The sequence below is a fragment of the Rhyacophila brunnea genome, unplaced genomic scaffold, assembly GCF_057557595.1.
Source record: "Rhyacophila brunnea isolate RB1 unplaced genomic scaffold, BYU_Rbru_1.0 scaffold_3, whole genome shotgun sequence".
NCBI lineage: Eukaryota > Metazoa > Arthropoda > Insecta > Trichoptera > Rhyacophilidae > Rhyacophila > Rhyacophila brunnea.
The window spans coordinates 41,765,343-41,792,332 of NW_028232965.1; the positions used below are offsets into that span (position 1 = coordinate 41,765,343).

General features: G+C 31.5%; 1 protein-coding gene across 3 annotated transcripts in view; it reads right to left on the bottom strand.

The window, feature by feature from the left end:
• Pde11 (Phosphodiesterase 11) overlaps positions 1-26,990 on the bottom strand; it is a 455,350-nt gene that overhangs the window by 293,862 nt on the left and 134,498 nt on the right. Inside the window, exon 1 of one of the 3 annotated variants that reach the window (XM_085953412.1) lies at positions 16,685-16,933. The exons of the other annotated variants lie outside the window; for them this stretch is intronic. Coding sequence (XP_085809538.1) covers positions 16,685-16,799 — 115 coding nt within the window. The 5' untranslated portion in view covers positions 16,800-16,933. Of the gene's footprint in view, positions 1-16,684; positions 16,934-26,990 lie in introns of those variants that run through there. 3 annotated transcript variants of the gene reach the window in all.

Below are 26,990 nucleotides of genomic sequence, written 5' to 3' on the forward strand. Positions count from 1 at the left end.
ATGTTTTTATCAGCGGTGGAATAAAGAAAAAATAAAATGTTTTTTTGTTTACGGATATTATGTCAAATATTTTTTATTAAAACCATGTCCGATCCAAAGAAGATCACATAGAATGGATGTTAGCCACTTGCTCAACATAATGGATCTAAACAACATGTGATTTTGGTGGCAGACCCGGGATCCACGACATTTATAGGACACGTTATCCGCTCAGCTATTATGAGATTTTTTTAAAAAATAATATGTTAGTCAATGACATTAAAGATGGTAACTTTGTAAGGGCAAATTGTTTGCAAATTCTCGCGGAACTTGGGGCATGGGATCCAGAGTAACACGGTTGGGAATCACAGAACGCACAAGTAAATAAGTAATTTTAGTTAAAAAAAACATGAAAGTTTTTTAAAAAGTAGGTACCTACAAGAGTAAAACTTAAACGTGCAACTTTTTAAAGGATTTTCAAGTTGTATTTTTCGCTTACTCAAATTTATAAAAAAAAAATCATGTAGTAAAAGTTGGGATACGTGGTGAGACTGCTGATACGTCGACGGAGTAACAAAGTCGACCTTTCGAGGACAATCGAATTTATTAAGCCTCCCCAAGAGCAGTTTTTAGAGTAAAAGTTGCGAGCAATTTTATTTAGATATTTGCATAATTTCATTTTAACTTGAGTTTAATATTGAATCTTAATAATATAATTTTATTATGTAATTATTAACACGCGGACATAAATAATTTTTGGAATAAATTTGAAAAAAAGTTGAAGAAAAATTGGGGTTCATTTAAAATGTATGATGACAGAACATGTTAAATAAAGAGTACAAGTCTGTTATTGGACGCCAGGCGGGAAAAGCCGCTATTCAAGAATGATAACCTAACAAATAATACAGTATATCGACTACATATTTTCAAAATTTGTTTGCCGCTGGCTTCCACTAAACAGACAAGAACCAAATAAAGACTAAGATATATTTACATATCAACCCACCAAAATACATAATCGTCATATATGATAGAAACTGAAAAACATAGTATCTTAATTGTATTGCCGTGATAACGGTGATGTCACGGTACGATTTTATGGATAAATAATTACAAAATAAAAATAACTTTTTATATGCAACGTTTTTAAATTTTCTGTTGAATCATATAAACTTGACTTGACTAGCTTAAATGATCAAAAAAAATGTACTTGATAGGAATAATACTGAAATGTCATTTTGACATGTCATATTGATTTCCATAGTAACGCACGTATATATTAATAATTTAGTTGCTAGGACCCCAGACCCCTAGCAACCAATAATGGTGTCGAAATAGCTTTTCATAAAAAACAGAATTAACTGAAAATGAAATCAATTCTACTTAAAGATGGCTAAAAATATTAAAAAAATGCATTGGCATCGTGTTCTGATATATTCTAAAAGTTTCAAATGTCTAGCTAGTCGGGAAGTTAAAAATCGATTGCAAGATTTGTACCGGACAAACAACCACCGGAAAAATAAGAATACGAGCTAAGAAAAACGTTGTAATAATAAAATATGAAATATGTAAAAATGCATTTAGCACTTGGTATTCACCAATATATACAAGAATCATTCTACGACACGTATTTCGTTCACATGATGAGTATTTGATCACGTAGTGGTTAGGTCACCATGTGTCGTAAAATATGTAATAAATAATTAATAAATTATAATCAAGTAAACGATGAATCTCTTGAAAATATAATTTAAATACAATCTAAAAAAATATATAGGTATATGTTTGAACAAACTGTCTTCTGTCTATAAATTTGTACACACATAATATAAAGGTGCGGTCATATTGTGAAACTGCTAGAATCGATTTGGTAGTGTCTACTTACCCAGCTCATCATGGAAAATTCCTAAACAGCGTAACACGTCTTTGGTCAATCACAAGTTCTGTGAAGCTCAACGATCAATTATATGATCAATAAAATGTATATTGAACAATCTCCTGGATTTTCCTGCTCTACAAAAGATGGGGAGTCCCCACGAAATAATAATAGACAAGTATTTATAAAGAATAATGGGATTGGAAAATAGTATTGCAGTAGTAGTGAAAAATGTGTGCTATTATTACTTTACTAGTATCTCATAAATAGTTCATCATATTGAAGTCATTGTCAAAGTGTGTACCATATCAATATCAGTGGGTATATTCTATACACAAGGCGGCAATCGACAGTAGTTGATCATATTTATGTATTGAGGTTGAATTGAATTCTTTTAAAATTTGGGATCACAGAGGTTATAAATGTATTTTTTTATCGTAAATATTTACTACTTAAGTAATGGTTTTATAAATGCGTTTAAAAATTAATAAATCTAAAAAATCTTAACACCACTGCACATGGATGTACTGAATTATGACTATATTCTAAAACATTACTTTGAGAAGTTTAAAAGAATACTATTTATGTAATAAAAATACTTTATGCAGTACAACGTTTAAGGTATGTCCAGGCTTATGCTCTGAAAATACCATAAAATCTCCATTTTGACCTACGTGGCGCATGTGGGCCCTTAAAACATAGCACTTTTTCACAGTTTAGAGTGTTTAGACGGTTAACTTATTGTAATAATTAACCGCTTTAATACATACATATGATAAACTTCCGTCAATAGCCGCCTTATGTATAGAATAGACCCACAGAGCGCGATCTAACTTAACACTAAAAAATATCTGCGTTACCTATTTGTAATGGTACCTCCTTTCGGTAAGCAGTATCCATAATAAAGTCGAAATGGAAATTAAAATGTTAATCAATTTAATAGTGTTACCGATTAATGTTTATTGGGAGGCAATTATATTAAATAAAATAAAATAAATTATATTTCCACATAACATAAAAAATATATATCAACAGCGGTTTCATCAATTTAAAGAAATTATCAGCTATTTAACCAAGATTTTAATGATAACCATGTCTTATTGGCACCACTATATTGTTGACAACGTCTTACTGATTATCCTATTATTGTATTTAATAATATAATTATTTTTCATTTATATCTTTATGCTACTCCATCACAGAATATATGTGATGTCTCATGGTGCTGTATATCGTACGGTTAACATATAGAAAAGTCACAATTAATTTTGATATATTTTATATGTGCCAAATAGATTTAGTTTTTAAATGTTTTTATTTTTATTAATAATTGAATTTTCCTGTTGTCATTTACGTTCACTGTACAATATACATAATATTCATATTTCTTGCCAATTATATCATTGCATACTTTGTACTTTTGCTGTGTATTATGTATTATGGTGCATTGGCCAATCACTGGTGTCATAAAACTGATTTTTTCCGAATAAATAAATACATAAGTAATAAGAATATGTTCCTACACAAATAATTTTTAATCATCTAAAGCTAAAGGAAAAGAAAATAATTACCTAACTAACTAACTCATAATTCACTCCGACTTTACATTGAGAGAGTCACAGCTCAACACTGCTTCTTGTAATTATGAGTTGATTATGTCATATTCAATCATTATTTAATAACAAATCAATTACCAATACATTTTCTTATACGATATATTAAATTTTTGAAGAAAATTAATCGGGGTTATTAAAGATTCAGTAGGAACTGGAAAATAAATTGCAGTCACTAACATTTTCTATCCGATAGTTTTCACGTATATTTTATGACTAACGCGCATTTGTATCGCGCGGTTATTACACATTTATGGTCGAATGATAATAAAATAACATTGCAAGAGATTTAGAAGTGCATTTTATAAGTTAATATTTTTATGGGCGATGGTAATTCTGCTCCACTTTAAGAGTCGAGGAACATTATAGCAGCTCCAAGTAGGGTAAATAATGGTTTTTGTGCTCAACGATCCGAAAAAGTTACGGCAAAGGATGTATGTATACGTTTGCACATTGCAACCGTTTGTACACATTCTAATGTAAACACGCGACCTTAGGCAAAAAGTGGGGCGCACATTTCGACAATCGTGCAATCTGTGTCGAAGAATGACGAGAATGTAACTGATGATATAAATTGATGTATTAAATCAGTAATACTTCAGAGGTACACAGTGTTGCATCATATATATTAATATATATATATATATATATATATGAATATATGTATTTACTTTATTCATTCATCACACAGCGTTTAAAAGCAGTCAGACTGCAAGGCTATAATCTAAAGATGTGTATTATTTATTACTCAAAATCTATGTCTACATATTTTGATCAAGTCAACTTTTTAATTCAGGTTTTACACTGAGTAGTGTTGCGCTTGCTTAGTTTGAATGTGTGAAACACACCGTTTCAACTGTTTAAACTTGTACGTCAAATAGTTTTCAATTTTACACGGGAGACAGTGTTTTCATCATATTATTAAGCTGGTTTGAATACAAATTATAATACATGTACACAGGACATTTTCTGTTTTGAAGCCTTTAAAATTGTAATGGTTTAAGCTTATTTGGCGTAAAATTACTATTATACATTTTTGACGAAATCAGTGACGTGATGTTGAACAGAAATCCATTGGTGACGGATCTACGTGCGATAGCAATTTCATCACGAAAAATGGCCATTTTGAAACCGGTTTGAGGCAGGCAATGCTCAGGCAACGCATGCACTGCGAAGCGTTCAGTTAGTGGATGCACAAATGTAGACAAGGCCGAAGATGGTAAGAAAAGACGAAGGACAATAAGAAACGCAATGATGGTCAGGTCGAAGGTAGAAATGACATATAAGAGCTCTCTTGATTGACAGACCAAATCAAGTCTGTCACAAGTTTACCCCTAACGCATACTGTGGAGAAGGTTAGTCGACCGGTAAATCATCCGAGCTAGTCTAGAGATTCTATACATATTGTGTTAGAACTATGGGAGTGGTAGTGAAAGAAAGTTAGACTAAAAAAAAAGACTTTGAGATACTTATGAGAAAAAATATATTGTGGTTCAAATGGGAAGAAAATAGATAAGATAAATATTTCAATTATTACTTATCACTTCAGAAATAGTTGTGTCGGTTTTATTTCAATATAATTATTATAATTTATATTTGAATTAGATACAATTTAATATTTTCCAATCTTAAGTATGCATTGTGGTAGTAAAATAGTTTATGTGACATTTGAGCCTTTCCATAACGCCATAACGTTACTCAACCACCATGATGAGATTAATTATTTATAGTAAATAATAATAACTTCACAGTACAACGTTAGTGCCATTTTTATAGCATTTCTAATAATTAGTAAATAACAATAGGACTGTTGGTGTAAATAAATAAACCCGAGTTACATAAATAATAATGTTATACGGACTAATTTTCACCAATAGACACGTTGGTTCAAAAGTATTTTGAATTCAAATGCAGTGATGCAGAAAAATATATTAACAAAGAAATTCATATCGAAGTATGTGATTTTGAGTCGACGATAGAGGCTTTTATGGTGTCAGCAATAATAGTTTTATTCTAATTGATGTAATTTCTTTTATAGTGTTAACTGTCAATTCATGGTGGAACTGCATTGTATTATTTGATTAATTATTTGTTTAATTAAAAAATATTTGTAACAGTTTCGTCCTCTTTAAAGGAGTTGATAATGTCCATTTCAGGAGGACGAAACCGGTTCAAAATTTAATTAAAAAAGTGGAATAAGTACTATAAAATTGTGTTTTATTTAATTAAACAAATAATTAATTAAATAATATAATTGATGCAAGCTTTATACTTTTTTTAGTTTATATTTGAATCTTATTTTTGGTAAACAGGTTACGCCATCCTGTTTCCCGTGATGACATATGCGTGTGAAACATGGACCCTAAGTAAAAGAGAGATCCAGAAACTTAGAGTAGCACAACGTGGTATGGAGAGGTGCATGCTGGGCATAACGCGAAAGGACAAAAAGAGGAATGAGTGGATAAGGAAGCAGACAAGGGTTTGCGATGTAATAGAGTTTATTAAAAGCCTTAAATGGAGATGGGCTGGACACATAGCTCGAAGAAGAGACAATCGTTGGACAAATCTAGTCATCCAGTGGTATCCAAGAAGTACAAAACGTCCACAAGGTAGACCTAGAGGCCGCTGGATCGATGAAATGATAAAGTTCTGCGGAAGTACGTGGCAACGCAATGCACAGGACCGAGAGAAGTGGAAGCAACTTGAAGAGGCCTTCATCCAGCAGTGGATAGATTCAGGCTGATGATGATGATGATATAGTTCCTTACTGTTTATATTTGCATTACATGCATATATTGAAAGATCGTAATTCAATATTTCGTCACTATTCTGGCAGAAGACACTAATTCGAAAAAAATTACATATTGAGTTAGTTATACCAAAATGTTCCTTATTTCAAACTTTACAGTCTGGAAACTTAATAAACTCACGTGATAGACCATTTAAAACATTTTACCAACTTCAAAGTCAAATTACTCAAAACTAGTATTCTCCAGTTAGTGTGTTCTGCCAGAACAGAGACGATTTATAATTCGTATTAGTATTTATAATGGCAAAATATACCGACGACTTTTTTAAATATATTAATTGATATAGTATGGTTACGTTTAAGAATTAGGTAATTGATTAATATACGATAGCACGTTACAAAGGTCTCAAATACCGTCGGTACAATCTGGTTTCAATTTGTATTAAAGCACACGGCAACGGAGAGTATTTGTCCTAGGCAAAGCTTCGACATAATTCTGTATAAGATAGCTTTGTTGTTACCGTTGGTTAAGTCGACCGCAGGGCAGTGGATAATCTGTTCGCCAATGTCGTGTTAATTCCGCCCTTTCATTTTGCATTATTGTTTGTTAATATTAAACAGGTAAATTGTCCCGCACTGAATATTAATTTAACATAATGAAAACGATATATATTGTGTGATCAATGAAATTAAAATATTTATAATTTTCCACGGCAGGAAAACATTATAATGAAGATTTATAGAATTCTAATCAATAGTTTGTACAAGCAGTTATCGTTGTGATAACTGTAAAAATAGTGTACTATTACGAAAACTCTGTAAATTGACTTAACATAACCACACTACCAACACTCAATCAACATTACGATAATGTATGGCGAATATCAGATGTAAATACGTAGATATTAGAATAAGAATTTTCATTGCATTAGAGATTAATTGATGTCAGTGACGAAGGGTGACTTTTGGAAAGAGGTAGGCTGTGGAGATTTGATAAAAAGAACACACCTGTCAGGTATACTTACAAGAAATAAGAAGATAATACGATATTACTACTAATGAATGGGTACACACTAATGACAACGACACACTATTTTAATGAAACTTCAAAAACTCACTGACGACATAAAATAATTAAGCGATCAGTTTAAATTAAGTACGTATTTTTTGAAAACATTTATACACATCAAAAATCATTAGATAAAAGTTCTTTTTATGTTAAAAAAAAACAGTCTATATTTATTAATATTCGATTAAACACCAAAGAACTTATTTTTTTTAATGATCTAATTATTAATTATTTAGTTTTAGGCTCTTCGATCGGAGCTTACCTTAGTTCATACAATTCGATAGACTGGGCGGGGCTACGTGACGTAAAGTCCATATGAAAAAAATTGAGAATTATTTGAATTATAATCCGACCTTTATTTACGTCAAGACAGATGGCGCGCTGTGGTATATTTTTTAAAGGCTTTGCAGATTATTTTGTAATTACTGTGTAATACATTCCTACACATACGGCATCTCTAGTTGGCAAAATAAATTATTTTATAGAATATATAATTAAGTGATTATATAAAAATAAGTCAATATGCAATTAAAAAATATTTTTCTTAAGAAGGTAGGCTTCAAATAATCACCTAGTATGGAGTCTTCATCACTGATTGATGTGATATAATTGAAAGAGAAGAGCGGAGTTACAACAGGTAAGTAAACGATGGAATAACTTAAAAATTCTTATTTCTTAAAGAATTAATCGCGATGAATGATGATGCATGATTGATGAATTATAATTAAGATTGATAAGATCTGTAAAAATCATGTGCTTTAAATCGATTCAATACAAACCTTATCAGATGTAAAAAATATATTGCATTATTTAACATAAAATCTACACTGTTTCCTTAAGTGGGACGAGATGGCTTCCAAAGTACACAGTGAATTCGACGCGGAAAAACTATGTGTTATTTTATTGTATAATAATTGATTTATGATTTACTTTATGGTGTTTGTAAATGTTTTCTTCGGATACGGACTTCCAACCTTCATCGATTGTTGGAAAAGACCCAGAAGAAGAAGACAGGTACATAAATTTATGAAGGTGGAAAGTATATAACTAATAGACGTTTCATATTGCTGTTATCAATTAAGTAGGTATATGTTAAATATTTTTCTTACATTTACGTCTCTATCTACACGTGTATTTCTTATGTAAATTTAAATCTAATAATATGTTTAACTAGTATTTAATAAAAAAAAATATACCTATATAAATGCAGTGTTGTGTGACATAATATTATTATAATCGAAAAAGAAACGATTATGACCAAAAAATTCAACCATTATCAATAAATAATACACAGATAAAACCTAAACATTGATAAAAATAATTCCATCCGAAAAAATAACAACAAAATAAATTATCAGTAATGTTTACCTACGATTGCTTATGAGTAATAACAGTTTTATATATTGCGTAATTTAAATGGTAAATTATGGAATTTATATAAATAATAATCAGCTGTATTTTAAGTTGGTATATATTGAGTAAACTACTGTGCATTTTATGCCGTATCCACACTGGCAACAAGTTGCTGGCAACCTCATTAAATTTTACGATAAATATCATAAGTAATTATCGTAAAATCTAACGAGGTTGCCAGTGTGGATCCGGCATTACATTCATGTCGGTGAGCTGCACAAAATAATTATTATTAAAGGACAGTAAATAAATGGTGGTCAGGGTTACTTATTGTACACTGACCTACAAAACTGTAAAAAAAAGTAGACGGACTTAACTTGTATCGCATCTATGTATGAAACCAGTAAGCAGCTGTTTTGTTACGTAGTTATCTAAAAGTTTGCATCATAAATTTATATACCTAACCACCTCAGGTTTGTATATAGTAGAACATAACCTATTCCTCAGCATTTTGTATCAGAAATTTTGCATATAACGATGAAATTGTGGTTTTATTTAAATTAAGTAACTAATGTGATCTAATATATAAAAATAGCCATTTATTAGTAGTGAAATATTCGTCTAAACCGAAAAAAAAATGTTTATTTAGGTTTTTTTGTAAGCTGAAAATTGGCCATTATGAACATGGGTTTTGATGAGTGAGACAATCTTGTAATATTTGATAATAACGACAATTTCAATTAACAATGATGAGAATTTATTATTCAATAATTTTCGATAACATGTTTTCGAAAACGGTTTAGCCTTTGAAGAAAGGTATTAATTGAACATCCAACCAATCAAGAAAACGCTATTCAGTGATTATTTAATTAAAACGTAGAATTTCGCTTAGATTAAAATGAGAGAGAAGAGTTTTTTTTCGAGAAATTCTCAAAAGTGAGTTGACAAAAAGAAGACAATTGAAAATTGAGTTACTTGGATAATTGTTCGCGATTTAATTAACGATAAATTTAAGCCGTCATAAATTCGGGGACCTTGGATATCCAAATAAAAAATACAGATTCTTAAAATAAATAATATAGCAATTTCATTCGATTTAACTTTAGTGAAGACGCTACGAGATTATTTTTATTACAAACCGAATAAACTATATCAAAAGGGCAGGGCGTACGGGACGTTTTGCCAACATGGATTATTTGTGTGTTAGATACTTTAAACTAAACAGTGGTGGACAAAATATTTGAAAGAAGAGCCATTTTTATACCACAGTTGGGAAAATTATTGAAAAATAATGATATATTATAGTACTAGACGAGACATATATTTTATTATTTTAAATTTACCTCAATATACCTCAGTCGAGGCACGGTCTAAAAAGATCGTGGCTAGGCGATGCGCGGATTGCGGGTCGCGGGTGCAAATGACGCATGCCAAACGAGATATAATTTGTCATATAAATCCAACATGCGTCAATTTAATGTTCTGTTTATTTCTGTATTGTTTATTTATTGTTCTGCTCCGTTGTTCTGTTATTGTTCTAAAAAAAAAATTATTTCTTAACTTTATTCTTTAAGCACTACGGTGCAGTCTCGTCCCGTGCGGCTCCGTCTCGGGACGGAATGAGCACTTAAAATCACTTCTTTAGACACGTTTAAAGCGTCATAGAAAGCGGCCGTGCAAATCCACGGCTGTGCATATATGACGGGTGGTGGTGGGAACTTTAACGTATGTTCTATTAGTAACAATAATAATATATTCATTGACATGTTTTCTTTATCAAGTAAATAGGTAACGTTTTTAGTCATCTTTAGTCGATTTAAGAATTAATACCCCCGTCGCCATCACGAAACAAATTGACGTGTTCCCAGCTCGACGTTCTCTCTCCGAATGCCAGCGAGTCCAAAATTTCGTCGCGCATAGGCGCTATAGAGTTGAAAATTATTTGCCGTTTCACTGGTGTATGGTCTTAATAGTTACATATTGATGATGAAGTACCTACTTGTTATTTTGGGCTGCAACAAATGCCATTTTGGGCCGCATGCGGCCCACGGGACGCGGTTTGTGCATCACTGATTTAGAATGTCATCTACTTTCGTCCCAAAATGCGTAAGTAAGTAAGTATTGTATCATGACGAAGTTATAATTATTTTTTACGACGGTACTTGGTTAAAATATATGACGTAAAACTCGTATTTAAAATTGGCCTCCTGTCGTTCTTTTTGAATTAGGTCGATATAATAATGTGTTTTTCGTCGTTAGTGAATATAGATTCTTTCACCACGTCTTGAAAATATACTGAAGTATGTTCTTAGCAGCCATTTTTTTTTTTACTTGGAATTATTTTTTATTGATTTTCCAACCAGCCAATCGAAAGTATCCATATAAGAATAATTAGACGAATGCAGTCTTTCCGTATTGGCGCATCATTTTCCGTTTTTTTTTCAAAGTCAAAAAAGTAGGTACTGATTAAAGTACTGATGTAAAGTATAAATTTGGGTTTCTGAAAGAAAACTAAATCTAAAAGAACAAATAATTGTCACCGTAACTCCAAGTGAATAGCACACTACATTATGAAATCGCATTTAGAAAACAGCCACCGAAGCATAGAAATCAATCATTATTATCGTGCATCAGCACTTGTTTTAATAGTAATTGGAATTTATTATTTTTTGCGCACAGTTTGGATACCACTGGGCCAAGTAAGTACGGATAAACTATCATACGTGGCTACTAAACCTATTATAAGTAATTTATGTAATTCTTATGACCGATTTTTAAGAAAGACAAGTCATGAAGATTTCAGACATTTAAAATTTTCCTTACGTACCTACTTACATCTATAATGATTATCATTTTGTCTACATTTTGAAGATGGATTTTAAAACATTTTTTTTAAATGAAAAATGGTTCAGCATACTATTTCTTTACTCTGGACTCAAAGACAAATTGAAAAACAATATTTTAATTTGGCATACATGCCCTTCATTCAATATACGTTTTATTACACTGCACATACAAACGATGTTACTGAAATAATAATAAATACTTTATTTAGATAATCTGAATTACTAATAAATGAGACGTAATTGCAAGGATGGACGAAAAATTGATATAGGTAATTGTTTTATATAGATACTGTCAAGCATATGTGAGAAGATTGGAATAATTGTTTTCTTACGATAATGCAAAGAGTATTTATATCAAGATTATCAGAAATAAGTGTGCGATTCTATAATAAGCATGTTAAGTCCGGCGGATAATTTTAAGACTAGGCCAAAGTCCTTATAAAGATTTTATTAAATTATAGAGTAATTTGTAAAGCGAGGACGCTGGGAGATGAAATAAATTTCCACGCGATAAAACAATAATTGCCAAAAATACGCCCCCTCCAAATGAAACGGAGCTAATAATTATTTTATCATAATGTTTTAATCTCGTTTACGCGTAACATATACTACAATCCTTATGTGAATACAGATATACCTATCTACAAGTAAATGGCGAAGGTCCCTTTATCCCAAAAAAAGTATTTTTATAAATTTACATAATAATTATGCCGTATTTAGTGAAGTTATTTGAGTATGTCTCAATTATTAACTATTTCAAAAATTTAAAACAGAAAATTACTTTTGAAGTATGAAGTATGGATTTTATGTATACGTAATCATAAAGTTGTTATCAAAAACTCGTCTCGAGAATTATTAAAGTGGGTAGTAGGTAGTTTTTGATTCTCGTTTTTCAAAATTTGTATTGATAATCATTCATATAAATATTCCATAATTGGATATTTTTTCTTGCTAAAAGCGTCTCAAATAAGTACAAATTAATTACTTAAGTATTAAAATTTAAGACGTAGTATCACTAAAAAATAACCAATCCTAAAAAGCAGTGAAAAATCTGATAGAGGAAAGTAGTTAAATCTGTCCCGGAGGACCTGAAAAGCTTTCACATTTGAAACCAAGATGAAAATTTTAAATAATACGATAACTCGGAAAATCTAAAAAATAGCTCTCATACTTTTATCGAAAAAAAGAATTTTGTCAAAAAATTTAATCCTCGAATCTCGTACGAAAATATTAAAGAAATCACAATCACAAATCAATTAGAGCATCGAAAATAAATACATTGTATGGTGTATTATGAATTCATATCATTCAAATTGCTCTCGCAGTCTCAGATATTTATTATTATAGTTTAAAAAAAAAAGATTTTTCCTTCTTCTAAGAGTCAATGTAATATTATAATCAATCATTAGGAAATTTGATATTCGTAAATGGCGAGTAAATCCCGTTTGTTTGTTTGTGATATGATACACATAAACGGAAGCAAATAAGAATCTTGGAAAATGCTTTAAAATAAATAATGATGATTTTAAGTACCTACACAGATATTATGTAATATGTACCTATGTAGGCAATTACGATACTATGAGATAGTTTAAATGTAGGAGTAATACAGTTAACATGTTGAATTTAAAGTTTTGACAGAATATTTTGGTCTTTTGACAGTAAAATAATTTGCGTCTCAAAAAGAATTATCACATTAGACACGTCCTTTGTGCTAATTAGCTTAGCTTACCTATCAACATAATGGATGGATGGACGATTTTTTCATACATTAAGTATACTCAAAAGATAATTAGGTGATACCGCTATACAATATGCTTATGTATTAATGTTATTAAACTATTAACGTATGTAATGGATTATTAATTGATTAGATAACAAAGCACATAGTATAATCTGTAAGAAATAATTGATAATAAATTATAGTAAACAATAGGGTCATTCCATGATAAATCAATACAATGCACATATTATCTAACTCAGGATACTGGATTAAAAAAATAATACATTGTACATAGTTAGTAGGTAGATAATATTACATTGTGCAGTGCTAGAATTCATTATTTGGTGACTGTAATAATATATTATTTATAGACATAAAATAAGAAGAGCAATCAAAGAATTTGTACTATAGATAGAAGCAGTCTTATAAAACGTTTTAGTTCTGACAGTTGAAATAATTTGGAAGCGCATGAAGCATGGTTAAGTGGGTAAATCACTCAATTGAAATTACTTTTCCTTCAAGCAATGGCGGCCATTTTTGATGTTATACTTCTTTAGGCGCGTTTGGAAAATCAGATCAGAAGAGTGTATTTTTGGCGTGTGACATGTAACACATAATTTATTTTTTCACACGAAAAACATCGCTTGTTGCACGCACTGCCTTTACGCCACAGTATGATAATGCAATCGTGACGATTATACAGTATACTATTATATAGTTTAGAATTGTTCCGTTACCTAGGCAGCGAATTTATTATTATATGTACGAAGAATTGTTCCGTTGCCTAGGAAACGAATGTATTATTGTTGGCCAAAATAAAATAAAAACAACGAGAAATAATTAAAAAAAATATTTAGTGATATAAGTTAAAGTGTCTAGAAACAAACCAGCGACACTCCAATAAGCGGCCCTCCTTTATTCTAGTTTTTATTGATATGGGGCTATTAAAACGTTAATTTTATCTTATATCATACTATATTATTTGACAGATTTAAAACATGACGTCTCGCGCAATGATGTGATCATAGCCGACCATAGTGACCATAGAATAAGGAATATGGATTACTTTGCTTGGTGAAAAATATTCTTTCGCGTTGTGAATTATACCTACTCCTTTTTATGTGTAATTAGCTGTCAAAACTAAGCTTAATATTTTTAAGTGTGATAGGTACGTTACTTTTGTTTGGTATTACATATTTAGTTTATGTGAAAACTATTTTCTAACTGTTTTAAAAAATATTTTTGGTTGATGTGAATTTTGACTAACGCGGTGTGCGATTATTTTATTTTGTTACGCTGTAATATTCGTGAAAATGGTGAATAAATATGTGAATAAAATAGAGGAGAGAATGTGTGAATAAAAATATAAATTGTAGAAATTGCAAGTTAAAGGTAGAGCATGATTAGATTTAAGCGTGAATAGTAAAATCGGATAATTGAATTATTCAGGGCCATGAGATCGCGCTGACAATTGTATGTGATTAGCAGAGAACTAGCATCTATAAAATATGTAAAAAAAGGAATTTAAATAGACTGAGAAAACTATGTATAAAAGAGACTTATAAGTGTGTGATAAAATTGAATTGATAAAAAGGGCGCCAAGTGCTATCTAAGTGTGTACATAATTAAATACCATGTAAATAAAGAAAACACTAGATTTAGAGATAACAATAGTTGTTTATTATAGGCAAAAAAAACATTAAATTTATTTTGACAAGTATAACAATTGAAATTAAGGAGACTCGGTGATCTTTTTTATGCGAAGACATGCTAATCTACAAAAAAAACATTATAAATAAAAATATTAGGGTACTCATCTGCTCTGCATCCCTTCAAATTGTAGACACTGAATTTTAGAAATTAACGTTAATAAAAGTTCAATAAAGTGAAAGAAAAACTGATTTTTATGTGGCCGGCATCCGTCCGGCCATGTACAAAAAGTAGGTTAAGTTGAAAGATCCATCCAGTTGAGAAGTCAGGGTAAAAGTGAACGAGATCGATAAAGGTGCAACCCTCCTGTCCGCCAAAGTACAAGTAGGTATCAGTAACGGCCGCAGGGTGGGGGTTTGTGTGAAAGAGAATCGCTCTTGCCTCCTCTTCTATCGGTGAGAATTTACCTACTCTCAAATTACGCATAGGTACGTATCCACAACGTGACAACGCCAAATAAGTATAACTTCTAACGCGCGTACATAAGTACACACACCGATTTTTTTTTGGAATAATTTCATACATTTAGTCTCCTTCTCCATAAAAGAAGGTGCTTTCAACACCTTTGGGAGTAATTTTAATTTGGCCTTGAATATATTTCAATATTCGTCTAGCTAACTTACTACATATTATGTCTATTTGATTTAACAATTGAAAGTATATAAACTATATTACTCAGTAGTGTAGTGGTGCCGGAGCGCGCCCGAAACCTTTTAATTATGCTTCCATCACTTCAAATAGTTCTGGTCAATATTAGGTTACACAAAATAATTTTAAATCACGTGAATATAATTATGCGGTGGTTACTTTCAACTTGGGGATACCCGTCAATTTTATATTCATACCCAGTAAACTAAACGTACAGCTCAAGATAAGCGATTAGTCAGTTAAATTCCGATGAGATTATGAGAAAGTGTATTATCTATTTTACTGTGATCGGCGAAATTTAAAATTATCGGTAGATATCCTAACTTTAAATATTGTAGAAAGTGTTTTCGGGTTGGAGCGATTAAGATTTTAAATACCCGCAGTGTCGTGGCACTATGTATTTTATTTAGCTCTATACCACTGATGTTATTGGTTTCATGATACATATTAATAAACAGTAAGTTCCACCAACTTATTTATTCTTTCTTCTTTTGACCATGTCCGATATTAATAGGATCGTATGGGCCTCTACGGAATGGATGTTTGTTTCTACTGGAAATAGATGTTAGCCACTTACTCAACCTATTAAGTCCACACTCTGACTCCAAACACAAATCTTAAAAGTGTATTTGTCAGACCCAAGATTCGAACCTGGGACCCACGACTTTATAAGGCAACGCGCGAGCCACTCGGCCATCGTGACGGTATTTATTACTCGTTGTTTATTCCATGTGAATATCATTTTACATACAATTTAATATAACATCTGGTGTATTTTATCAAAATAATTGATAGTACCTAGCAATGATACAAGTGTTTAACTAAGTATATGGTTCATAAAAATAATACGTGGTTAGTATTTTTCTACATGAAGTAAAATGTAACATTAAGCCGTGTCCACATTGGCAAAAGTTGCTGACAATTCGATTAAAATAATTTTTGGTCAAAGAAATTTTGATAATTATCGTGAAATTTAATGAGGTTGACAGCAACTTGTTGCCAGTGTGGACACGGCATTTTAGATCAGTATAATTTTGAGTCAAATAAATTATCATGGAATGACCCGGTAGATAAAGAAAAAATACAGATAAATGATAAAATAGGAATGTGTACGGTACCGAAGCATTGTCTTATAAGTGGGCAACTCATCAAGTATTGCCAAGGCGTCGGGGTAAGTGCCTTCTTCCTCCCGGCAGAAGAGTCGCACTCGGTTCGTCCGCACGGGGCGAACATCACTGGCCCCTGGCTTCCGTCACCTCTGGTCCATCCCCACTTTAATCCCCTCACCCCTCACGATCGACGAGAGGAAAACTACCACCGTACAGGGTGACGGCCATGCCTTTCACACAGCACTGCAAATCACTGGCAGCTTTGGCCCGTATGGAAAAACCAACCCCCTTCACTTTGATGCCCGCCCTTGTCTCAGCGGCAAGAAAATTGCCCCACACACTTCGAACTGTTGTATTATTTGAATTATCATTCTTAACACTCACAATGTTGTCGTTCCACTGAAAATGGCATCAATTATAATCATTTTCATTCACTGGTGTTAGTCAAAAAATTTTCAAGTTTATTTCACGAATATTATAAATTAATATATATATATATATATATATATTTAAATCCTGTATAATCAACAATTCATATTAAGGGAAACCCTACAACTATTATAATATACCCATGAAATAATATTGACATTTTTTTTGGATATCTACTTAATTTAATATTAGACGGATTATGTATTATGGAATATTTCTACAAAGTTGGTAGAGTTTTGGGAGTTTGTTTCCAAATAAGAAATCCCTAACTGATTGTTTACATAGCAAACTCAAATATTCGACCCGTACTTTAGAAATATATAAGGATTTATAAATAGGACTAGGCACTCGTATTTATTTTTTTCTGAGATAGGGGTAATTGTTCAATGGAAAATAATAAGATACACACTGTTATATATGTATTTACTCGCTAAAAGTTGTTTCTAACGAATAGTTAGGTCGTATAAAAGCTCTTGTTAGCTTTTTGAAATAATTTATTCTTAGGGATTTAATCAAGTTCAACAAATTTAAACGGCGACTTTATATAAAACCTATTGATTTCGCCAAGTTCTATATAATATAATTAGTGTTTTTTTTTTACAAAAATAAGACATAGTTTCAGTAGAGCTATATGGCACGATTAAAGTAGGTTTTTAGTTAATATTTTTGTGCATTTTGGAGAACTGATTAAAATGTACGCCTAAAACCTTCTTTAGTGCATCTGAACCGATTATTGTTGTTTACAGATGAGGTTTCAAAACAATTATGTGTGTTATCACTCGCCGATAATGTTAATAATTGCAACAAAAACAGTTCAATTGGTGTCAAAATGTATTATGTAGGTTAAGAGGTGATTCTGCGGTTTAATCTAAAGCGTTTTGGCGCCGCCTAGCATCTTCACTAGTAAAGTATATAATATACCTAATATGAAACATTCGTAGTAAATAGATATCACTACTCATTTCGTTTTTCATTTGAATATTTAATAAATATTTGTTAAACATGGCTATATGTGAAGCTCTTTTTTTGGTTCAGGAGATGAAGAAATTAAACGAAGAGTCAAAATGTCATTAATTCATGAGAGTATTTACTTATTGTCGGACTTTGTTGCTAATCCAGTACAAAAATATACTCAGCGTTTTCAGGAAAATATAAACTGATTAAGATTTTATGTTATAGGTACAATTAAAATTTTTGATACTATTTTATACATTATATATTTTTATACATGTCTATTATGATATATCTTTCTTAAAGATAAGTTTAGTGTTTTAGCGAGAATTAAAAAAAAATCATAACAAATATTATCAAATGTCATTTTTGTTGAGTGCTGAATTCATTATAATTACAGTAAATAATGGAATTTTTTGAACATAAAAACTCGAATTTTTTGTTTATCTAATAACAATGATTACAAGTGTTCTGTTTTGAATAAAATTTGTATGCAAACGCTCGCCCATTGTACAGCGCTATGCAAATCGGACACCGACAACACTATGCAAATACATCGCGATAAGTTAAATCTTCCACGATTCCGTTAGCCCGAGATGCAATGTCGTAGGTCAAAAGCGGGCGTTTCTCATTGATACTTTCAGACGTGCACGATTAGGGACAGTTCTGCTCCGCGGCGAAGAAGACGTCGGGAGTGCGGCGGACGCAGGGTTCGACAGCAGACGCGGCCAGATAAACAGACGATAACACAATTTGTAGAGACCGGACATACACACGCATGCATATACGGTATACACACACGCATCTACACATGCACCGGACTAGCATACAGAATCAGCCGGGAGACACACACAGGCAAATAGTTGCGAGAGTGCTCCTGAATTCGTGAAAAACCCACAAAACTTCCTTAAAACCCTATGAAAAACTCACAGATCACGCCCGATCATCAGGTAATAACTTACGCGGATACTTTTTTTTAGTTTATATTATTATTTCGCGTGTTTATTATCTCAGCTGTGCTTGAGAATTGTTTGATGAGCAGTCCATTCGCGACGACAACCGCGGACGTACTGAGGCAAATCGGGCAAAGCGGTTTTGAGAACTTCTGTCGGCTCGGCGATAGAGCGGGCAAGTAGATGGCAGCAGCCAGTGTTGCCATATTTTCAAAGTGGGATTATAGTACAGAGCCTACAAAATTATAGTATTTGGGGAACAATATAGTACGCGTTGTTATGTGTTGAAAATGTATAGGTTTTTTGTTTCTCAGAAAAAAAAAATTTTCATTACTTTTAAACCAAAGTCAAGAGATTTCTTTACGTTTTTCAAGGATTTTTTTTCCAAGATCCCAGAATCTTCTTATCTTTGCGAAATTATAGTACTTTGCACCAATTTATCAAACGGAAGTATCTAAATTTTAGTATTTTTTTTCAGATATTCAAAATTATAATATTTTGGGCGTCCTATACCTGTTTTATATCGTACATAGTACGCGGACCAAAATTATAGTACAAAATACTATAATTATAGTACGGTTGGCAACACTAGCCGCAGCGCACAGACGGCGGGCATGGGCGCGTGCGCACCTACACGCCGGCACGATAGCGCGCACACATTTCGTTATTTATACGCGATGCACACTAGCGCGCCCGAGCACGATAAGGCGCGCGAAAAGGCAAGTGATTTTATTGTGAAGGAAACTGTTTTTTTCCTCACCTGCGTAACGGAAGTGTCCGATACATCGCATCTTGACATTGGATCTCGGCGAAAGACAGAGTACGAATAGTTTATTTACTTTTCAGGGTCATTGACTCATTGCACTCTGGTGCAATGTTAACTTTTCAATAACATACGATTTTTAGAATAATTTTGCCCAACGAATTTTAAATGTACCTATTTCAAGGCTTGAAAAATATATATTCCCGCGCATGCCTGGGATTCGAATAACAGATGAACAGACACATAAATAATTTCAGTAATGAAAGTCGACTAATCGATAAGTCGGTGTTAAAAAATCATTGAGGGGTAAAACCAGAAATAAAATATCTGGAGAATAGTGAAGCAAAACCCTTTTATCAGTAGAACTAATAGGTCGCACAGAGAAACATAGTTGCGGATAATTTATGTACCTATTGTTATATCATTTCTGTCGCTTTGCATTTTGTTTGATAAATATTGTTTTAAAAAAAATGTATTCAGTTGAAAATTTCCCTCTGTGGCGGACGAAACCGGTCCTAATCTAGTGATTAAAAGTGGAATAAGAACTACAAAAAAATTGCATTTTATTAAATTAAAACAACAATACAATGCAGTTCCACCATGAATTGACAATTAAAAAAATAAAATTAAAAAAAAGAAGTAATATTGTCTTGTTAGGTACCTACATATTATGATTTCTTTTAGGTAATATACAAGATAAATATTTCGATTTCTCCTAAAAGTGAGAAATATAATGTCGTTGGTCCCAGGTTCGATTCCTGGGTCTGGAAAATATACATATTGTTTTAAAATTTGTGCTTGGACTCAGATTATGGATCTAATATGTTGAACAAGACGTGGCTAAAATCAAAAATAAAAATCTGTTACTTACCTAATACAAATCTCCACTCTGTGGAGGCCCATATGATCCTATTAGGATCGGACATTGTCAAAAGAAAAGAAGAAGTGAGAAATCAGAACTTTCAGAAGAGAGGAATGCAGTGAAATGCAATGTATGTATTAGTAAAGACAAAACCACCATGGTTGGATGGTCGGAGTCATACGTTGCACGTACTTAATGACATATAAGGTTACAAATAAATAAACCCAAAGTTCAATTGAATGGATAAAACATTTTAGCGTCTTTCACCGAAAATACAAGATTTTTTTTCGGATATTTCATTTAGTCTGTGGTTATCGATGGTTGTGCACTACTGCTGTCGACGAACGAAACTCACAGAAAAATTGGGCCGGCCACATTTATAATCTGATGGTATCGCTAGAACCACTGGACTGAGTGCGAAACGGGAGACACAATATTGGGAACAGTGACGTCCCGTGGGGGTGGGCAGATTGAGCGTCGCTTGTGGGCGGCAGTTACTCGAAGAGCGGTAAATCGAGATTTGGTATACTTATAGAAATAGCTAAAAATATTTTGTTTACATGTTGTACCTACCTACAATAATAGCTTTGTAAAATGGTGTGGAAATAGCAAATCTGTGTATTGCTAAATGGTACAAACCAAATGTGTCAGAAATATCAACCAAATACGACATTAGACTTTGATGAATCGGGTAAGTGTCTAGCTTGATTATATTTATACGCTTTTTATATCTAAATTTAATTTTGTATGCTTTATTGGTGTATATTTTGTTAGTAATGTATCAATACAACACATTTCTTAGATACTAGAGTCATGAAAGGGTGATAAAAATACTAAAAAGGGGGCGGCTTTTTGGCGCTGCCTAGGGGCGGCATTTTGCCTAGGGACGTCACTGATTGGGAGGACCATATTATCTAGTAGTGCACACGTACAGACGAAGAAGAATGAATAATTTATATCATATAATTAAACATAGTAGATTTTGATTTTTTTATATTATATTATGACTTATCCGAGATTTGTAATAATTAATTTCAACACGAAAATAAAAGTCTTAAAAAATATTCCATACAAACTTTCAATTAACATTTATTTTTATAATAAAAAGAATTTATTTAAATAAGTATTGAATATTAATTGAATTTATGTCTACGAGCTGGAATTCCGTTATAATAGTTTTAATAATAATAATCAGCTTTAAAAGCTTCATATAAAGTAGCCGTAAATATAGTTAGAATGAGGATTATGAAATATAATAACTTAAAATACTCAAAAGTTTCGTTCGTGTAAACGCAAAATATTCCTGTGAAAATGTGTGTAAGTACTGGACTAAAACATTGGATATCGCATTGAATTGTTTATTTACGACAGCGGGGAGGGTCGGGGGGTTAATTTTATACAACTTGAAATGTTTCAGTCATAAATTAAATAAATTGCTATAAGCTGGTAAAATAACCACACACCAAAATACCCCATTCAGCATACACTATTCTGATCAATGTAATTTTTATTTTTAAATATATAACTATGTACATCAGTGGTTTGCAAACTTTATGTTACTACGCCTCCCTTTAAAAAAATCTAATCTTGGCGCCTCCCCCCCCTTTATTTCATTAAATATTTTTTTTAAATTGTCAACAATGTACGTACTAATTCAAAAATGAAAAAAATATATAAAAATAAACAAGGTTTTACTACTTTATATTCATTTTAAATTTTTTTTTTCATGCGATGAATGTCCTTGTTTATTATCACAATCAATTTCAACACTAGTCAATCAAAATTCATCATCGTTCTTTGACAAATGGATTCTATCATGGGCACCACATCCTGAAGCGGGTCCACCTTTCTATCGCTGAGGTTAGGGTCAGTGTGGTGCTCTAATAAAGTGTTTCCTAAAATGTACACGGGGGTTATCATTTAAGTATATCAATCATCATATACGTATCACATCAAATTGCAACGCACAACCACATACTTAAAATATTTAATAGCCCTGATTCCAAAGCTCCAATTTTTATGAATGCCTTCACTTAGTCTTTTTAAATCAGTGAATGCATTAGTTGTCCTTGCATTGATTTATTCACTCATTTTTTTAAAATTTCAACCAAATAAACAAGTTTAACAACAAAATTATCGTTTCAACATTATGATTTGACCCTTTTATTTAATTTTTTCACGAGATAGCCAGCGCGCTTCATAATAGTATAGAAGTGAGGTATTATAAAATTAGTCTCCATATTTTCAGACAGGTTTGCAAACAAGCTTTTATAGGACTGTTTTATGTAGTTTATGACTAGCGGCCGTTTTATAAATTAATATGCATTTGCAAACTGCAAACCTGTGGCTTCATTAATTGTGTCAAACTTTTCGCGCCTCCCTTTGCAACACTCCGCGCCTCCCAGTTCGGAAATCGCTGATGTACATAGTTAAAAGGTAAAACAATATATACTTTATGTTACATAAACACGAGTTTACAAAAATATAAGTAATTGTTCAACATAATATATTATTATCTGTCCATACAAACATGACACAATGTGGCCGACATATTAAAATATGTAACAATACAATATGGAGATGTAAATTAATCGTATATGCCATATGGTTACCGTTTTCATTTATAAGATCTAAGCCCTAAGCATACATAGATATTTGATATTTTGATTAATAAAGTTGTTAGGACATCTGATGAATTTGAAAGAAGAATATATTATCATTGGAAAAGTATTAAGCTTTTTACGTTGAGAATATTAAACAAATAACGGGTTATATAAAAAAAAATAATCACTGTTTATTTGATAATAATGTAGTGGACAGGAAGTTATATATTACTGTATATTTTCTTTATAACTAGAATTATAGATGGCTTATAAGGAGACAATCGCGAGCAAGTTCAAATTCCCTTAAGCGCAATATTAATTTCCCCGGATGGCCGGACGTTGGTTTCCCTTAGCGCTTTCGAAATGTCTTCTCCAGTTGATAAGTGTTGGATTAAAAAGCAGTCAAAGAAAGATGATTTATTAAAAAGACTCAAAAAACAGACATCTCGAAATATACTAGTACTGTTAGTTTATCCGCGGTGAAAATGATAAATAGGCATGGAATTAAATTTCATAATCTGTCATGGCATAAATTTGATGGATAAAACCATTAATGACTTGATCCTTAGCTAAATTGCTGCCAGGAAAGAGATGAAAAAAACATATGTCGGAGAAAAGACAATAAATTTAAAAAGATTGCAAAAAGATTATTGTACGACATTAAGGACGTGGTCAACGTGTATATAGTGGAGCAGAATCGGAAGGTATGAAATATATTATTAAGGGGGGACATGCTCAGCGTAGGTAGGAATGCCAAAAGAAATGGCGTATTTAAAAAAAACACTACCTTATTCTTAGATCAATAATTATTATAAAGCAATCATTATTCGTAGGATGTTTATCACACTTAAATGGTCAAAGACATAGCTTATAATTAGTATCTTTAGAATTATCTTCAAATGTGTTAATCTTGCCCATTTTTTGAATAATAAAATTTCTTGTCAAATTTGGGATTACAGAGATTATCAATATAATTTTTATCGTAAATATTTCACTATAATAATGTCGATATAAATAATACTGATGGTTTTATAAGTGCGTTTAAAAATTAATAAATGTAAAAAATCTTAACACCACTGCACATTTATGTACTGAAATATGACTATATTCTAAAATATTAGAGCGAGAGGTTTAAAAGAATACTATTTTATGTAATAAAAATACTTTATGCAGTCATCAAATGTTTAAAATAAATATAAAGGATAATAAGGCTTCAAAATTATATAAATAGATTATCTACAACGTTTAAGGTATGTCCAGGATCATGCTTTGAAAATAGAAAAAAACTCAATTTTGACCCACACTGAGCACGTCCGCCCTTAAGAGATATTACCAATTTCACTCTGACGGGGAGCATAATATGGACCTCTATAGAGTTCAGGTTATCGAAATAGATATTTTAACAAGGTGTTAATGTTATACATTCGCCAGCCGATGGATTCGAACCGCGACCCTTAGCGTTGGAGGTGGACGATCTGACACTACTCAAATATAATATCGATACAGTCGAATGATATCAATACACAACCTACTATTTAAAAATATGAGAGACTGAAATAAAATGCGATTATTTAAATTTTGGGAATATTAAAAAACGATTAATTTTGAAGTCCTTAAATATGTAGCTATTATCTTCTCCTTAAAACCCGAGAGAAATCTTTTGGAAAACTGTAATATATAAATATAATACGTATCCAGTTATCAGCGAGTATAACATTTTATGGCCATTAAGATATCACGTATGTATAATATTCTAATAATAAGGGCAAATAAGCAATACTATTCGAATAAATTTTCTCAAAATTTTAAATTAAACTTGATTATGGAAAAATGACGTTTATTTTTATTAAAATTCTAAATGATAATAATATAATGTATCTATGAAAGATGTATTTTAAAAAACCTTCTTCTGTAGAGATGCCGCCTAAATATATGAAATTGAAGCAACAATAATATCTCTGGTACACTGATTAAGTTGGCCACAAGTGACTTCGTATTTGCAGAGAACTTCACACTACTGTTATTTATTTGCCAATTTGCAGTGTGTATAAAAAGTAAGTCCACCACGACGAGTAGATAAATAGCCAACAATAAATAATACATTTAGGCATTATTATTTAGTTGAAAAATCCTGGAAAATTGTGCAAAACCGATTAAAGCTGCACTCGAATAAATAATCGAAATAAACATAAAAAATGGCAGCCATTGCGTGAGTTAAAAAATCGTAATGGCAACTGAGCGATGTTAATATTAATTGTGTATTTAACCAACATAACCATGTAAAATGTCATAACAGAAATGACGTATTTCTAGGACTTTAATTTTCGTACAATTCAAATTCTTTGGTATATAATATAATATTGAATATCTATATTATAAAACGCTCACAAGGATGCCATAAAACCCGTTGGATAGACGAACTCAGAAAGTTCGTTGGATGTAAATAGGAGCGAAGAACTAGAGAAGAATGGAGGGAGCTAGGGCAGGTCTTCATCTAGCAGTTGATTGACCCCAACTGATGATGAATATGAAATACCAATTTTAATGAAATTTAAAGCAACTAACTACATAATATTGACACACTGGTTTAGTTCGTAGAGTTAGTCTTTGTATAATTAATATGAAAACTTTCGACTGATCAAAAAAGGAAAAGTGCCTAGATTGTTTTTTTTTTTATTAGGTACTTACTATTCTTTGCAAAAAAAAAATGTTGATAAATCACCATTCATGTGAAGGGCCATATGTTCTGCTTTGATTTGAATATCTTTATTCATCTTTTTTTACATATCCGATATACCTAACCTATCTCTATAATTTGCCTCGAATCCTAAGAACAATTTGATTATACTTTTTTATTATCTATATTTTTTTTAGTCTACATCGTTATTTGCTCACCTTTTAAAAATTGTAGTGCCAAGATAAACTCGAGGGATGAGAGAAGCATTGACGCATCAGTACATTCGATTAACCAGCAAGTATGCTCAACACACTCAATTATTTAAGTTGTTAAGCATTTCAACTTACTGAGAATTGAGAATACTTTCGAAGAAATTCTCACAGCATCGTAGTTGTATCATGGTTATAGTTTTCTATTACAATTTTATCAACAGCTTTAAAAGTGATTTGCGTTACGTTAAATCTACACAAAACTAATTTACTTAATAGTTTTAGAAGATATAATGAACTAATTAAGTTAACGATAAAAATAGAGTATGGAATAATATTGATAAAGGTGAAATAAGGGGATCACGTTGATCAATAAATTTATTGTATTTTGATGATATAAGAGTCTATTGGACCAAGGTAAATAATGAGTAAATAGGAAGGCGCGTATACATCAGTACATACACAAACAGATAGGTGGTAAATTTGTCAGGGTAGGTGTTGGTGGAGAGCTTTTTAATATTTGTTGTTGTGAGATTTATGATTTTTTATTAATTTTATCTCTAGTACATCGTGTAATATTTATTACCTGTTTGTATACATCACCAAGCTAGTAATCCAAGACAATAATTTTATACAAGTTACAATAAATGTATAGATGTCATTAATTAATTGTCGCGTGGCTATTTCAATAAATACAGATAGAAGAAAATCAATTTGCATTATTATTTGTTTAACAAATTCTTATAATTAATTATTTGTAGTAAAAATAAACGTTACATAGGACCACCAATATTATCCGATTCCAATATACAACACATAAGACATACGTACATACTGATAACTTATATCTTTCTTGTTCGGGTAACTT